General features: G+C 44.2%; 2 protein-coding genes and 1 long non-coding RNA gene across 5 annotated transcripts; 1 reads left to right on the forward strand and 2 right to left on the reverse strand.

Moving 5' to 3' along the window:
- The first annotated feature begins 3,795 nt into the window (after positions 1–3,795).
- LOC133893113 (protein EARLY RESPONSIVE TO DEHYDRATION 15-like) lies at positions 3,796–4,914 on the forward strand. The gene is made up of 2 exons (XM_062334077.1): positions 3,796–3,955; positions 4,123–4,914. Exon 2 carries the CDS (start codon positions 4,140–4,142, stop codon positions 4,590–4,592), a length of 453 nt encoding a protein of 150 aa, XP_062190061.1. The 5' UTR covers positions 3,796–3,955; positions 4,123–4,139; the 3' UTR covers positions 4,593–4,914.
- A 1,155-nt stretch (positions 4,915–6,069) lies between these two features.
- LOC133893112 (ubiquitin carboxyl-terminal hydrolase 24-like) lies at positions 6,070–11,167 on the reverse strand. Its single transcript, XM_062334076.1, has 7 exons — positions 10,852–11,167; positions 9,612–10,322; positions 9,341–9,528; positions 8,500–8,741; positions 7,562–7,704; positions 6,803–6,979; positions 6,070–6,509 (listed from the first exon to the last, which is right to left on the reverse strand). Exons 1-7 carry the CDS (start codon positions 10,870–10,872, stop codon positions 6,321–6,323), a joined length of 1,671 nt encoding a protein of 556 aa, XP_062190060.1. The 5' UTR covers positions 10,873–11,167; the 3' UTR covers positions 6,070–6,320.
- A 1,428-nt stretch (positions 11,168–12,595) lies between these two features.
- Positions 12,596–15,804, reverse strand: LOC133893561 (uncharacterized). 3 transcript variants are annotated; one of them, XR_009904533.1, is made up of 4 exons: positions 14,647–15,804; positions 14,257–14,427; positions 13,090–13,215; positions 12,596–13,012 (listed from the first exon to the last, which is right to left on the reverse strand). It is a non-coding gene; the product is annotated as an uncharacterized LOC133893561 (long non-coding RNA). The 3 variants fall into 3 exon arrangements; XR_009904532.1 differs by having other exon boundaries at positions 12,596–13,215; positions 14,660–15,804; XR_009904531.1 differs by having other exon boundaries at positions 12,596–13,215.
- Between the last annotated feature and the right edge of the window lie 192 nt (positions 15,805–15,996).

The raw sequence follows: 15,996 nt of genomic DNA on the forward strand, positions 1-15,996 counted from the left end.
ATACCTAAACGGGTCCGTGCTAAGTCAACCCGACAGACCTATTTGTACAGATCTATCGTTAGATATTTAGTTTGAAAATCTTAAAATTATGTGTGCAAATTTGTCTTTAAAACTACTTTCATAATATCACAAAATTAATGGATTTTATAAATATATTCCAATAGAAAATAATAGTTAAAGTTATGTTTTAGAGAATGTGTCTTATCTAAAATAATATGTATTTATAACCACAGTGAGTACTAAATATGCATATAATTTAACTAATTACCAATCAAAACTGATAAAATTTGACTTTTTTAAATAAAATACGTCTTACGTTGTTTAGTGTTGGCCAAATAGGTCGTGTCTATTGGGTCATCCCAAGCCACGACACGGCTAGCCAGATCGTGACTGAGTCGATGCCTCGGCACGGCGTGTTGACTCGACCTGACTCGGCCCAGTTTAGATGAGCCGGCACGGGCACAGCCTGCCCTGCTCTAGCTACGCCGCTAGGTCGCCCCCACCTTCCCCAGTCGTGCCGCCCTGCCATGCCGCCTCGCCCCACCTCGCCTGATCGCGCTACCCCGCCCGACCCTACTCCCCGCCGCCTCACCTGCTCGCGATGCCCTCTCTCAGTGACCCCGTCCGACCACGCGCACCTTGCTCGGTTACTTAGCCCCAGCCTCGCCCTCACCCCGTCGCCGCATCGCTGCCCAGTCCCGCCGCCGCGCTATGCCCGCCAGGCCTTCAAGCTAATCGTGCCGCAACAGTGCTCGAGCTGATCGTGCCGACACGGTCGGCCACGAGCCGTACCGTGGGCTACGTTTTCAGCACACGAGCCGACACAACACAACCTATTTACTTAATCAGACCTATTAGATCGTAACTTAGCCGAATCATACCTAAACCGATTCATGCCGAGCTGGGCCGAAAGACCTATTTGAACAGAGAGAGTATTAGTGAGACTCAATTACTAATTCCTCGTTCATCCATACGTGTCACTGGCTTAGGCTCTCGGCGAAAAGGAGTGGCTTCCGACGTTGCGGCCCGATTCAACGACCAGCGTCCGTCGATGCTACGCGTCACCACTCAGCTAGCGACAGTACGCGTCACCACTGCAGGCGTCAACGTCGGCGAGTGTATGTAGGAATTATCGTCAAGCAGCAGCTGATTACTTAAAACAAGCTTATCTTGCCTTGAAACAAACATTTACACTAAACAAAGGATCACAGCATTTACGACGACGGCCCTTGCAAGACGTCTAATCGTGCATTGCGAACGAAGCCAGCAAGTTGGTTCGTGCTTATCCAATTGTTTAGTACCATTCGTGATTGACGTGGACAGCTTGTCCAATGAAATAACATGGGATGATGCCATGGCAGGGACGACGTCCGCAGAAGTATCGATCGATCGATCCTCTACTACTTTATTTCATCAACCAACTGGATCAGAGGAGATCGGCATGGAGGTGCTCGCTAAACTGGAGATCGATCGCAACGAGAAATACTAGGCGGCGGAGGGACGCACATGCTGGGTTTAGCAAATCTCCCCTAGTCCATCTGAGAAAAATGTAATTGATTATTTATATCTATCATTTTAATTTGACTTGATCAATATAAATGTACGATCTTATCTTAATTTAAAAGTGAAACTTAATTCGAGTTTCACTTATTAGTCTAACAGGTGCACTGCTCGTACAGATAGATCAACTTATCAATATTACAAAATCACATTCATATAATTAATTAATCATAATCTTAACTCTTACATTCGTTCATATGATCTTAGATTCAGTCAACCAAATAAAAATTCAACTCAGTCTGTTAAGATACATACAACCAATTAAATAATATTATTTTTAATAAATTTAACTTTATTCAACCTATTTATATGATACAACTCAAAACCTAGTACGAAAACCAAACACATTCTCACGTTCGGTGGCACGTAGCTGGACGAGTCCGACCTGATCGATCTGGGGTCAACAGCGAGGGCAGCACCTCGACAGCTGATTTTGGCGTGGGAATGCTACCGACTGCCGTGACACTTTTAATTTTGTTTTATAATTTTTTTCACGGTGAAAATACCAAAATTTTAGTTATTTTTTATTCTATGCTCCTATGAGTTTCACAGGTTAGTGATTTTTTCTTTCAAAAATAAATATTTTATTCCTCTTCAAAATTTATAAAATTTAACCGAAATTTTGATAAAATTTTAATCGCTGCCGCGACCGTCCCGGCAGAACCGGCCGGTCATCTGAAACCCCGGGAGGCTCCTGCGCTGTTGACCGGCTCTGTAAACAGTAGTCGCTGTTGACTCTTGACGGGAAATTCGGCATGGTTGCTCACAAATTTCACTTGGATGGAAACCATGCCATTTTTCAATGATGATGATTTTGCACTGAACTGCCTAGTTGCCCCGCTTTTTCTCGAACTCATTTCTTTCTCTACCCGAGTTGCTCTCTAGCTGCTCATTCGATCGTCTCCTTTACTTCTACCTTTTTCTTGATGCCACCACCCCACTGGCTGAAAGGAACGTTTCACCAAAACAATTTGCAATTGAATAAGCTTAAGGCGTGCCGGTTTCTGATTACGACATCATTGTCTCTAGCGCCTTCAATCTTTGTGGTTTAATCTGTTCCTAATGCCATATGCTACATCCTTAATTATTAACGAGCAGCTTTGCAACTTGTTTCGATTTTTATTGACTTGAGGCCGGGTCTCAAGCCTAAGTGCCGATCTTTAGCTTTTCCTGGCAAAGGACGATGTCCTTGTGTACAGGGGCTGATCCACCTTTAAGTGGAGGGTGCACAATACATTCAGTAATTTTTCGTTTTTTAACTATCTATCATACTCCTTCCATCTTAAAATATATAACGTATTATAATTTGAAATAGTCAAACTTCATAATTTTTGATAAATAATTAATCAAATTATACGTACGTTTTAATGTATAAAAATTATATCAGTAGATCCATATTTCATAGATCTTTTAATACGATATTGATTTTGTAGAAATTAATAATATATTGTAAAATAAATTAACAAACAAAATATACTTTTGAAGACTTTTTAAAATCATAATACGTCCTATATTATGATATGAAGAAAACATACACTAGACTCATATGACACTCTAACTTAACAAGTAAAATACTCAAACCTCCAATAAATATGATACCTGATCATTTTTCTACTGCTAATGTATAAAGTGACCCTTGAGGCCTCCTTTTTCACTACACTAAGGTGTTCAACGAACTCACAATTTACCCAGGTTATTATGCTCAAATTATCTAATCACAAATTCCCCATTTGTGACTGTTGCACGGTTTACATGTTGCATCTCTTCTGGCTCATTTCATGTTTGGATCATCTCCAACCATATTTCTTTTATTTTATTTTCTTCTTAATTCTTCTTGTTTCTATTTTTTTTATTTTCCTCTATCTCCAATATCTTTTCTTTAAAAGAATTCGCGAAAGGAAATAAAAGAGAATATAAGAGGAAGGAAATATCCTTAGAAATTACTTTACAAAGAGAATCGTGAATTTTTTTATTAAAACAATAAAGTGAACGAGAATCTATTTCTTTCACGAAGTAAATAGAACTTGTGAAGGAAAATGGTTGAAGATGACGTTACGAGGAACCTTCCTGCCGAATAATTTCCTCACCCCACTGGCGCCACCCCATCGCCCAATCACCGACGCGACGCGCATAGAAGATCCGGTCGACGCACCGCGTTCGTGAAAAAAAGGCCAAGCCGACCAGTCCCCATCCGTCGTCCGCCCCACCCACCTCGAAGCCGCGCCCACATCCCGAAGCTGCCGGCTCGGCGTCGCACCGCGCCTGGCTATAAACCCCCGCCCCCTCCCCACCGCGGCACGGCACGGGCTAGGCAGCCAGAAACCACCAGGCGTCACAGTCTCACACCCGAGATATTCTCCCTCGCCCGCTCGACACGTCCGCGAGGCAGAAAAAGGTGAGCACGAACACGAGAAAGCTATCTCTCAGATCTGTGACGGTAACGAATTCCCCTTCCGGATCTGGGCGCTAGAGTGGTCGGATCGCGTATGCGTCTGTTTCGAATCGCGTTCGCAAGCTCCGGTGAAGGTTGAGGCTAAAGCTGTCTGCTTTCTTGCGTTCCAGGAAGAGAGGAGTCGAGGATGAGCACCATGGCCATGGCGTCCTCGTCGCTGAACCCGAACGCGCCGCTGTTCATCCCGGCGGCGTACCGGCAGGTGGAGGACTTCTCGCCCGAGTGGTGGGAGCTCGTCAAGACCACCGCCTGGTTCCGCGACCACTGGTTCCGCCAGCACCAGCTCTACGAAGAGGAGTACGCCGCCGCCGACGACGTCGACGTCGCTGCGCTCCTCCCCGACGACTCCCTCGACCTCCTCGACATGGTCGACACCGACGACCTCTTCTACACACCCGACCACCACACCAAACCAGCACCCGGGTTCGACGACCTCGACGTGCTCAGGATGCTGAGCCTCAACTCCCCGGGGGCCGTCGGCGCGCCGTCGCCGCGTGCTCAGCCGTGGCACGCTGACAAGCCGGCGCAGCACGTCGGCGCCAAGGGCGGCGCCCGCCGCGTCATCCACCAGCCTCGCTAGAGCCCTCATCGCGACCGACGACGATGGCTGCTGCCGCTTCTGTCTAGTGTAACCTTCGAGTCTAGTATCTTCCTGTGTATACAACTAAAAAACAGAGGGGAGAATCAATCTAGGCGTCTAGTGCTCTCCTCGTAGCTTCCTGTGTTCAGTTCAGGTCGATCGAGCCGTGTTAGAAAACAAAAAAAACAAAAAAAAATTCAAGCAAAAAAACTGGAGTAACGTAGAATCATGTACTACTACTCTACTCCTCCCTTTGTTCATGTTGGATATAAGATGGCAAGCAGTCTAATGTTAGAACTCAAACCAGATGCTTCTTCCTAAATCTTTTTGCTGAGTTTGAAAAAATCTTTTCTGATTTCTTTCATGCGCGTTGTTGGAGCTTGGCAATTCAAGACATGGCATGGTTCTTTCTTCACCATGTGTTGATTAATGGCGATTCTGCTCGACTTGCTTCTCCCTTCCATGTTGTCATCAAGAGCTGAACTAGATGGTGTGATTGATCTGGATCTCGGTTCTTCAAAAAGACGTCGACGGCGAGTGATGGTAAAAGGAGGAAATAATGGTCCTGTTACGAAGTCCCTGAAGCATGTCAGTGTGTAGCTGTAGTGCTGTACAGAAGGGAAATGAAAGCTCCATCGGATAGATCTTGTCCTTGCACTCCAATCAAATGACAGAAGCAACCATGGAGGAGAGCAAGCTCTGTGTATAGTGCGTGAGAACCTGAGGGGCAGATGCTGGGCAGAAACACCTTCGGATTTGATCTCTGCAGGAGGTAGTGCCAGGTTGCTGATAGGCTTCTCTGCAGGTATTGATTTCGGATTTCATTATGCTTTTGTATTTCAGGGTTCTCCCAAATGAAGAGTTCGCATCACAAGCATCAAGCATGGCAGCTTTGCAAAATTATAGTTCATACAGCAGTCAAGTTTCAGCTACTAGTATCAGCCTCACTCTAAGAAGCCAAAGCAGCAGTTTAAGCTGTTTTACCAGATGAATTGTTTGAATGGTTAGTGGTCAGCATGTTGGGTTTGAATGGTCAGCAGTTTAAACTTCTTTGACTATGGCATGATTGTTTCAGCAACGTAAAATAGGGGCAAAAACTTCTGTGGGCACCGAAGTGCTTATGTCAGGAGAAGACTTTTTTGAAAAACAAGATGACAGCATACTAACTGCTCATCTGCCCTGACATGTTGAAGCCATCAAGTAGGACTCCATGGCAGGGAAATGACACCTCCAAAAGGAAATTCCCTGAAGCTTTCCGAACAGGCTAATGATGCTTGCAAGGCACTGACACTTTACACACTCTAAGAAGGCAGTGCACATGGCCATGCCGATGCTTATGTCTTCTCTTCACCGAATCCAGAACTGGTTTATGGCATGCAAGTAATCACACAACCAATCCACCAGTTGTCAGCAGGTGGCCATAATAAGCACATCACCTTACGACACCACAGAACTGACATGGAGCACACTTTAGGGGTGACATGATTAGTATCTCCTGATTACTTTGCTGGCCATACAATGATAAGCAGTTGAATTTTACAAAACCTCAAAATGGGCTGAAAAAAAGTCCCTCTCTCGCTATGTAACCAAGCATATAAATAAACACAGGCAACCAGGACACTTAACACAATAACTCGGCTCCTACATTAATAGGGCGATAGTTAGGCAGTATATTTGGCTGTGTAAGCAATAAGGAAGGGCTAATCCACTGCGTAGTACTTTTCAGACTTATACTTGTTGGTAGAACAGGACATATGCCGGGTCATGCAAGACCTCATTCACACCGACAGGCGCGACGGAATCATCATCGAACCGAAGCCATTGCCCGCTGGCATGCTTCGCAGCAGCGGTATAGTGTCCCCTGTACGGGTCCCTTCCATGATGAGTGATGGTTGAAACAAGTTCATATCTTCTACCCTGCATGCAATGAAAGACGAGCTGTTAGATCAAGTGATTCAGGAGTAATCAAGAAACTACTGTAATGTCGTTTTCATCTGTGTTCAAGCCACACACTGGCACCCTAAGAAATGCTGATGGTAGTACAAACTTCATACATGATTAGAGATACAGGTACTAAATGTCCAACAATTAGGACAATGAAGACAACTATAGGGATAAAAGCAAGCTTGCAAGTGCAAACCATTGATCCAACGGAAGATAACAAATATTTTGAGAAGTCATGTACAGAAGCATATCTGGCAAATTATCACCTCTGATGCCGGCGAGGACAGCAGATCACGACTAAGAACCAGTTGGAGAGGGAAGTGGAGTGGCTTATAGAGTTTAGTGCTCCCATGATTTCCATAACTGAACCTCTTCAAGTGTAGTATCATTATCTTCGAAAGTGAGTGTATCTTGAATGATTTTCTAGCCGTCACCAAACCAGCCTGCAAGATCAAGTTTGATACATTGTAGTTGTAACTGATTCCAATAAGGTAATAACTGCATCTTTTATGAAAGAAGCGTCGAATCATGGCACTGAAGATAAATAACATGTAGAGAAGTACAATTCAACATAACTTCAACTTGTAACAACTTCAAGAGAAGAGAAACAATCAAACAAGGATAAAAAGGTAAATGACAAGGTATACACCCATCTCTGTGGAAGGAAAATTAAAATATTCAGATCTTCAAGGGAGAGGCAACCGACAAAAAAGAGAGCTGTAAGGCGTTCTAGAAAAGCATCAAAAGGTAAAACAACTTAAATGCTGCATTTGACGATTTGCTCTTCACAAGTAGTTTCATGAGCAAAATGCATTGCATGTGACGTTCATTGACGTTATTGCAAAAGGGAAGCTGTCACCTATATGTCAAATAGCACTCAAATTAATGTAACCAATCCATAATAAATTGTAAAATAACGCTTTAAAGAATGTTAAACAGTTCACAAAACGGATGGTGTCACTTGTATTGTGCGTAAGAAAATTCAAGGTCAAATTACTGAACGCAAATTTCAGCGAGCTAGTTACCTTTCCCGCAGCTGTTCTGTATCCTTCCAAAGACTCAGGAGTTGAGAACAGATGAAGTGCATCGGCAAGCGTCTGAACAACATCTGAGAATATATCAAGATGGAGCAGCATGAAAGGCTGAACGGTGGCTGATGGTTTGTTACCTGACAGATGAAAGAATAGTCATCAATAAACAACACAAAAGGTTGATAGGAAACTGCACAAGGTGGGCCCACCCAAGCAAAGGTTTACACTATGGTTAACAATATATCAAACAATGGTAAGCATGATGTGATATTCCAGTGGAGGAAATTAAAAGTATTTGCATGGAGCTCTTTAAACTTACAGGATTCATACTGGAGCAGTACTCGATCCCTAATATCGAAGAACTAATCGATATATGACATCGATGAGACGACTAATTTGAGTGGCAATATGTGTGCATTATCAGCAAAACTTCAATGGCAATGACAACAACTACGCATAATACTGACAACAATGATAAGCAACCAAACAGGACACATGTATAGTTCTAGATTCTTATTCATTCGAGTACAGATCCAACACAAGCATATACTTTTTTAATTGACAACATTTATGGATGCTCTTAAAATATCATTTACTGTACACGCTAATTACCATATTGGGTTTGAATAGAGACTAAAACTGCGATGACAACATGGACAGCAGAGGGCAAAAGGTAATAACAATATGATCAACAGGGCAAGTTGTTCAACAAACAATAAATGGCCTGATAAAGCAGGGTTTCACAGAGTTACGGGCATGAATTACAAAATATTTCTAAAATTATTTTCATGGGAACATGGCACAAACATAAGAAAGCAAGAAATAGCACAATTTTCAAAAAAGTGATGAACAATTCTTTGGAAGAGATATTTCTACTATGTCGATTTAGTTGCAAACAAGTGTGTTACTTCTGAGGACAAGAAAAAAATTACCTGCAGCTTTCACAACGCTCTGTAGCTGACCTCCAAAAATAGCACTTAGCTCAGAGGGAACAAAACTCTGAGTTCTAACTATTGCAGATTTGTTCTTTCGCCCAACTGTCTCCCAAGCATCATCATCAGCAGAAGAAACAACCATACCCTCCTTTGAATTTGAACCATTGCCATTAAGCTTCAACAGTTCATCATGCATTCTATCCATGGCAAAACTTAAAAACTCTTGAGCATCTTCTTGCCTGCAGAAGTGCATAGCATCACAAACTGAAAAAAAGAAGCTTCATTGCAAGGAAGATAACAATTTATCCTGGGCATTTATAGCTTGACAACAAACAATATGCCTGGGTTAATGCAAAAAGAAGTTGACAGATAACAACATGCATACTGTTTATAAATGATGTGATGCAGAGAAACTACTTTGTCGGAATAAGCTTGACAACAAAATCAATGCCTATGGTCAGTTCATGATTCGCAAGTAGGCCCTAACCCAGCAGCTTAAAAAATAAGGTTGTTTGGGAGACTCTGAAAATGATCATATGACCATGATTATAAGCATCACTTCTGACTTTAATATGCTAAATTTGGTTCCCAATAAAGAACAATCAAGATATATGATCACTAATGGGATCAGCTGAACACCTAGCAATATGTACTGATCCAGATCTTGCTACTGCTAGACTCGATGAGATCAAAATCCTCAACAGAAAAGAATAATTAGTCGATTGCTATACTCAATTGGCAGCCACAACAGCCAAATTATCAGCACCCGCAACTCAATGAGTTTTACTTCCACACAAGAAAAAAAAGATGCTCAAGAGAAGCACCAGCAAGCGCTTACCTTGGCCGAGCAGATGTTCCAGCTGGCACATCTGGGGTAAAGTTTCTAAGAACAGTATCAAACATGGCAGGATTAAGTGGTTTTGCGGCAACAATAGAAGCCTTCTCGTTTTTCTTCATTATTGACTCATCAAGCACATCAAATTGCGAGATGAACTCAACAAATGCACTCAAGGTTGGGTAGCCAACCTAAAATGAAAGAACCATTTAGAACGAATGCAATGAAATAAGCACCGAAATTGTGTTGAACTGACTTGGTTAAGTAGTAGTACCTTAGGTATACTTCGATTTCTCAGGTCCTGTAACAGGTGGACAAAAGGTGAGCACGAAAGCAGTGCCTGCAAGGTTGCATTTAGGAAGCAAATATTTCCAGTATTCTTCAAACCATGAGGAAGCAAGGGCATGTTCTGAGAGGCTTTCTTATTGAAGCTTGTGGCTGCCTCGTCTGCTGGAGCTGCAACAATAGGTGTATCAACAACTGGGCGTCCATTTTCAGATATTTCCTTATCTAAATTGCTGCTTTGTGTGCATTTGATGCCATCTTTGTGCACCTCTGATGCTGTGTGTGGTGCTGAACTGCTGATGTTTTTGACAGGCACACCTGACGGAACCACAGCCCCAGTCTTCTTTACATTCTCAAAGATGCCATTATTAGGAGAGACATTGGCAGTGGGGCTACCATTGGCCAGCAATGGCCCACCGTTTGATAAGCTTGATTTTACAGTTTCCTTTTTATTACTGCATGCAGCATCTTTGGTATTGGTAATGGCTCTGTTCTGGACACCGATTGATTTTGCAGGAAGAACAACATCCTTATCAATAGGGTTTGAAGCTTTCTGTAAACTTAACACTGAAAGATTCAGTGAGCCAAACTGGATCTCAGGTAGTTCCCATGTTTTGTCCACGCTTTTAGTTGGACTTTTGAGAGGCTGACCCTGGAACAACTTAGTCTCATCCTCTGTGAAGGACCCAAATAGTAAGATCTGCATTACATACATAAGCAAGAATAAGATGAGAAAATCAGGACGACTTGGACAACTTTCATTGTTAACATAACTCGTGTCGCATACAAACTACTACTACATATCAAAATATTTGTGTTGGGAGGACCTTTAAGAAGGAGCTGTATGCATATAAGGGAACTTAATTTTAACATTGAATTACAGTAGAACTAGTGCCACACTCTCACATACTTCACACAAGTTGAAAGCAACAACAGCTCAAGCACTGATCAACGATTTGTCTACTTAATATCTAAACAGAGTGGACAAAATATGAGTATACAATCTAGTGCCGTGGGTATGCTTCACACACACGCAGTAGCATTAAATCAGCAGTGCTAGTACTCCAAAACCCTAGCAAATAGCAATCAACTCACTCGCACCCCGACCATCAACAACCCCGCGCACTTTAATGCGCCACGCCGTGGGAACAGGACGAGCAGTACCGACAGCTAAAAATCACAATTACGCCGTAACCGATGCCAATGCAAGCCCACGGACGGATTGATACCTTGTCGCCGGCGCCGCTCATCTCGGCTGCTGTGCGGGGAGCAATCTCTGCGCGCCGGAAGTGACCGCTTGGGGATCCTCTTGGGAGCTCTGCGACCAGGGCCAGAGGAAGCCGAGGCGGCAGGTGGGAGACATCAAAGGCGGCGGCGGGCGGCGCCTGGGGGAGTGGCCGTCCGCGCCACCGACTGCACGGCTCAGCACGGCACGGCGTGAAGCGGTCACTGCGCGGAGGCGCGAGGGGGGAAGGGGCGGGCGGCGGAGACAGGCGGAGGCGAGGCGTAGGGTTTGGCGAGGGGAGGGGGCTTGGGACTTTGGGACGGGTGGGGGGGGGGGACAGGAGGTTGCTTGCTTTGGTGGGTGTATATGCCTACGCGGGAGGACTCGTGGGCCGGGCTGGGTTTATTAGCGATGGACTGCGCCACGCGGTTTTATTGGGCCGCTGCAGGGCGGTTGGTTAACAAACTGTCCCCGACTCGCACAGTGCATTTAGGTAGGTTTGTGTTTGTATTTTTGGTTTTTTAAAAAAGCTGTGTTTCTCTATAAAAGTTATTTTTTATTTTAGTTGTTAGATTTAAAATATTTTTTTGGTTTTTCAGAAAAGCTACTCTCAATTAGTCTTTTAGATTCTAGTTTATTTTCTTAGAAGCAGTTTTCTGACTTCTTAGAAATCATTTTTTAGCAAATATGTTTGTTTGAACTTCTAACTCTATGCTTTTGAGAGAAGCAAAAGTCAGAAATAACATGAACCAATGGGCACTTAAAATTTAATTTCCGTGTCAAAGAATTAAATTCAGTTCTCTTTAGTTTGCTCTCGCTGATGGATATTGTATTCATATTTGTATGGATGGCTGGCTTTTGTGCTCAGAATTCTAGATAAAGAGCTGTTCTATTTACAACTCCATGGTACAGTTAAAGTAGGTAAATAAAAAGGTAGTACCAGGGAAAAGGACCCAATATTCCAGGCGCAAGAGAGGCTGATGAAAACTTCCAGATATAAATAAAATCCAATGCTAAATAGAGAATCGTTTAGATACATATATGAATGTTGCTATTGTTGTCAGTGATTGAAGGAAGTTTAATCCATCTAGATTGAAGGAAGTTTAATCCATCTAGGTTGAAGTATGTTTAGAAGTCTATAGCACATTGCAGGGTTCTTTCTATTTATGTCGATACCCTTCGTAATGTCATAATGTGTGTATCGGATGAAATCGTAAGAAGAGAGTGCTACAATGCAACACTTTCGTATATTATCATGCGCAGATTAGTACAGATAGAGAAAGCTATATAAATTATCTCTTTGCACTCAATCCAACGGGCTCCCTCCCATATATTAGTTTTGGGAAGGGGTGGAGGGTTGAGGTCTCTGCTCTCCCCCGCCTTCAAGAGCTTATTTAAGATTTAAGACTAATTTTTAAAATTACTTTTAGCCCTAAATTATATAATGAAAGAGTGAGTTTTTCTTAGAACGTATATTATATATAAATAGAGCATTATTAAGGAATTTATTTTTTCACCATATAATCTAGAACTAGAAATAATTTTAAAAATTAGTTTACGTACCCATGCGCTGCAACGGGAGCCAAATATTATATACTACAATATTTGTTATCATTGGCTTAACGAGCCCCACGACATTTAGAAATTTAGATGTAGAACTTCTATAAACAATTATGATTGGGTCAACCTTAGATAGAAATTAATGAATAACATTAATTGAAAATGTAGATGTATATTTTCATATACACTGGGCGAGAAGGGTTTCTATATTGATATACAACAGATAAAAAAAATTCTAAGTAAGCTCGAACCGAATGATGAATACATACTCAGTCAAGTAAGAAAGATGGAGGCTTCAAAAGATCCATATGCTGAGGTGTCTTCAGGTCCTTCACTCTGGACAACCGGGGAAGCTTGCGAGAAGGCAATACTATTTACCTATATGTAACCATCATCTAAATTGTATATCATCATGCCTACATGTGATATGCGATGAAACAATATCCCCGTATATACTTGACAAATGCTACATCTCCGATCCATTTATGTTGAAAAATGTATGGGGTGGAATGCAAGTATTTGACCATCCTAAGGTTTCGAATGATCTCATCCTCATGCAACCCTGTACTTACATATCCAATTCGGTACTCAAGATCAAGCAGTTCCTGTCCAATGAAATAGTAAGTGATGATAACCGTGCAAACTTTCGATTTTTAGGGTACATGATATGCAGCTGGGGTACCTCATATGTCATGTTATCGACATCAAGGTGCCAATCCTGATACTGATCATACATACCCATCCTTCCCAATAATACCCTTGTTCGAAACATCATCATATGCACGTCGTAAATAAGAAGTTTTGAAAACTGAAAGGAGAAATAATGAGTTCATACTCTTTGGAGAAAGCACATCCGGACTAAATACATCAACAAAGTACATCGGGATCTCCCTAAAAAAACTCCGGGATCTAAATCGCACACAGATGCCTGAGAATGATGAACTTGGAGTCATCAATGACCAGGTGTCAATCTCTAGTATAGAACAAGTATATAGTGCTAAGGAAACAGTACCATTAACCCATTTCCCTGAAGAACTGAGAACTTTAATCGGTAACTTCAACACTCCAAATCTACCACCAAATGGCGCCTTTCACTAACAAGCATGTCAGTTCACACTACTTAATACCTTTGTTTTAGAGCTACTTAATACCTACTATAGAACCAACTTGAACAGAAAATCAAAATTTAAATCGCTGCTCAGGCATATTCTTCATTGCCCCTGGTTTGTTCTAAAAAGCACGGTAAGACCATCATTTCGGCAACGCTGTAGTTAACTGAAAGAATCAGCAACATGGTTGTTCAGTTCAGCACAATGATTCAGCACTTATGCATGTACGCAGAAAAGGAAGGGAACTCTTCATCTACACTCAAAGGCCCTCTTGACCACCTAACTTATCTATTCCTGAGCCATGTTCCACTACCACCTGCTCTCATGTGCCCTCCTCATATCTGTTGCAGTGTCCTGAATAAACAAGAGTACATTTTTCCGAAGGGATTAAACTTGAGTACATGACTACCAAGTAGACAACATGTGTACCACACACTCCCCGAGCTGCAACCTCTTAGATATTGAATGTCTATCCGAAAGACACAATTTCAAAAGGATGATATTCATGTGACATGCTCAACTAACAAATGAGCCAAATTGACACACACCGTTAGTTACCTAAGAAAATATTCCCTGTCGAGGGGGCCTTATGCATGGCCAACCTTTCTAAGAGCAACGCTCTAACTACAATATCACATTGTAAATTCGTAATTTTTATAGCTTCACTGGTAAAAAGGTCCATACGCAAGTACATGACACAATGGGCAGAACTGAACAGATGCTGCATAATTGCACTGTACCTCTTCCTGAAGCCGTGCGTGAGAGCGCCGACGCCCATTCACATGTCGGTTGCGGCCAAAAGGTATATGGTCGGCATCAATGAACGACATTTCATGGTGTGTGGGTGAATTCATGGGAGATGAGGACATGTGCTCCGCATGGTGACCCGCCTAGCCGGAGCTGCGCCAGGCCTTTGTCACCGAGCAATCAGTGGTCAATTCAGCAGCACAGGATAGAAATTTACTTGCATTTCTGAAGAAAACTACTCCAAATGCTTGATTTACAGTGACACAACAATGATTTGGGAACATATGAAATGTATCAAACATGACTAAATTTGACCACGCTAAGCCTCTAAATCCAGCAAAATATGGACACTAAATCCAAGGGAAACAAGAAGCAACGGGTACCTCTCTGTTCGACCTCTCTGCCTGGGCGCAGCAGCGCGTACCCACCGTCAGCTGGTGTGGCCCCACCATGCAGTCCACCGACGAAACACCGGCCGGAGTAGAAGAAGGTAGCACGAAAGGCACCAGCTCGTCGGTGACGACTACACAAGGCACCAACGCAGCCAAAGCTACCTCGACGGCCACGATGATGCTGCTGGCCAGAGCTAAACTCGGCAAACCCCTGCAAAATAAATTGGACCGGAGCTAGATCGACGGCCATGGCCACTTGGCCGACCGGAGCTAAACTCAGCGAGCATCGATAAAAGAAATAGGAGAAAGAGCGGAGGGGATCACAGATGCACGTCGACACCACTTACAAGTGAAGGCGATGGAACTGTGCGCCTTTGACGGCAAAAGAGGCGATGACGGTGGGCGACGGCGGTGGAAACGACGGTGGCGACGCGGATGCGAAATCCCGACGGCGGACTCATCGAGGTTGAGATGCCCGGGGCGGCAACCGCCATGGTCGCCGGAATCCGAGACCACGAGGCAACCCTTGCTCGCGGCGGCGGCGGCGTTGCTTGCTTGGCCACCCTGCCCTCATCGACCTGCACACACTCGCCATCAACCCTGGCACGGGCGAGGCTGTGCGTGAGGGAGTGTGTCAAGCTCAGCCTCCACGACATCCTGCACGACCACCCGACGAAGGACAACACAGCTGATGATGATCTGTGACCGACCCTCCCAAATCGAACTCCTTTCTTCGGATCCATCTCATCCATGCCCGGATCGAGTTCCAGTCTGCAGGATCGAGCTCTCCCAGGTGCTAGGCGGGGCGTCTCCGAACAGGGACACGCAGGAGAATGAGGCAACTTCGGAGAACGGGGACACAGTGGTGGCGGCAGTGGCGTTGGACGAGGAGGAGAAGTAGCCCGCGACGAAGGGCACGGGGTAGGGCAACGCACCAGGGTTGGGGGTGCCCAGTGCGGGCATGGGAGAGAAGATGCGCAGTTGCAAGGGGGACGGAGGTGACGGGTGTGCTGGCCGCGGCGACGTCTTTTCCATGCCGGCTGCGCTCGTGCGGCAGGGGATCGGGGCCGGCGACGCGCAGATATAAAGGGACGGAGGGAGGTGAGGTTCGGGAGAGTGGAATGAGATCAGGGCACGGGGAGGGGAGGGGAGGGGAGCGGTCGACACGGACGAGCGGGCGAGCATCCGCGATCGAACGAGCGATCTGCGTCCGGTCGTCCGACTACACTGACCCACCTGTCGGCGCCGAGTGGATGCGGGGATGCAGGCGAACGAAGGGACGGACGAAGGCGTGCGATCGGACGGGTGAGGAGTGTCTGTTCGACCGACTGTGGCTGACGA

The sequence above is a fragment of the Phragmites australis genome, chromosome 15 (assembly GCF_958298935.1).
Source record: "Phragmites australis chromosome 15, lpPhrAust1.1, whole genome shotgun sequence".
Lineage (NCBI taxonomy): Eukaryota > Viridiplantae > Streptophyta > Magnoliopsida > Poales > Poaceae > Phragmites > Phragmites australis.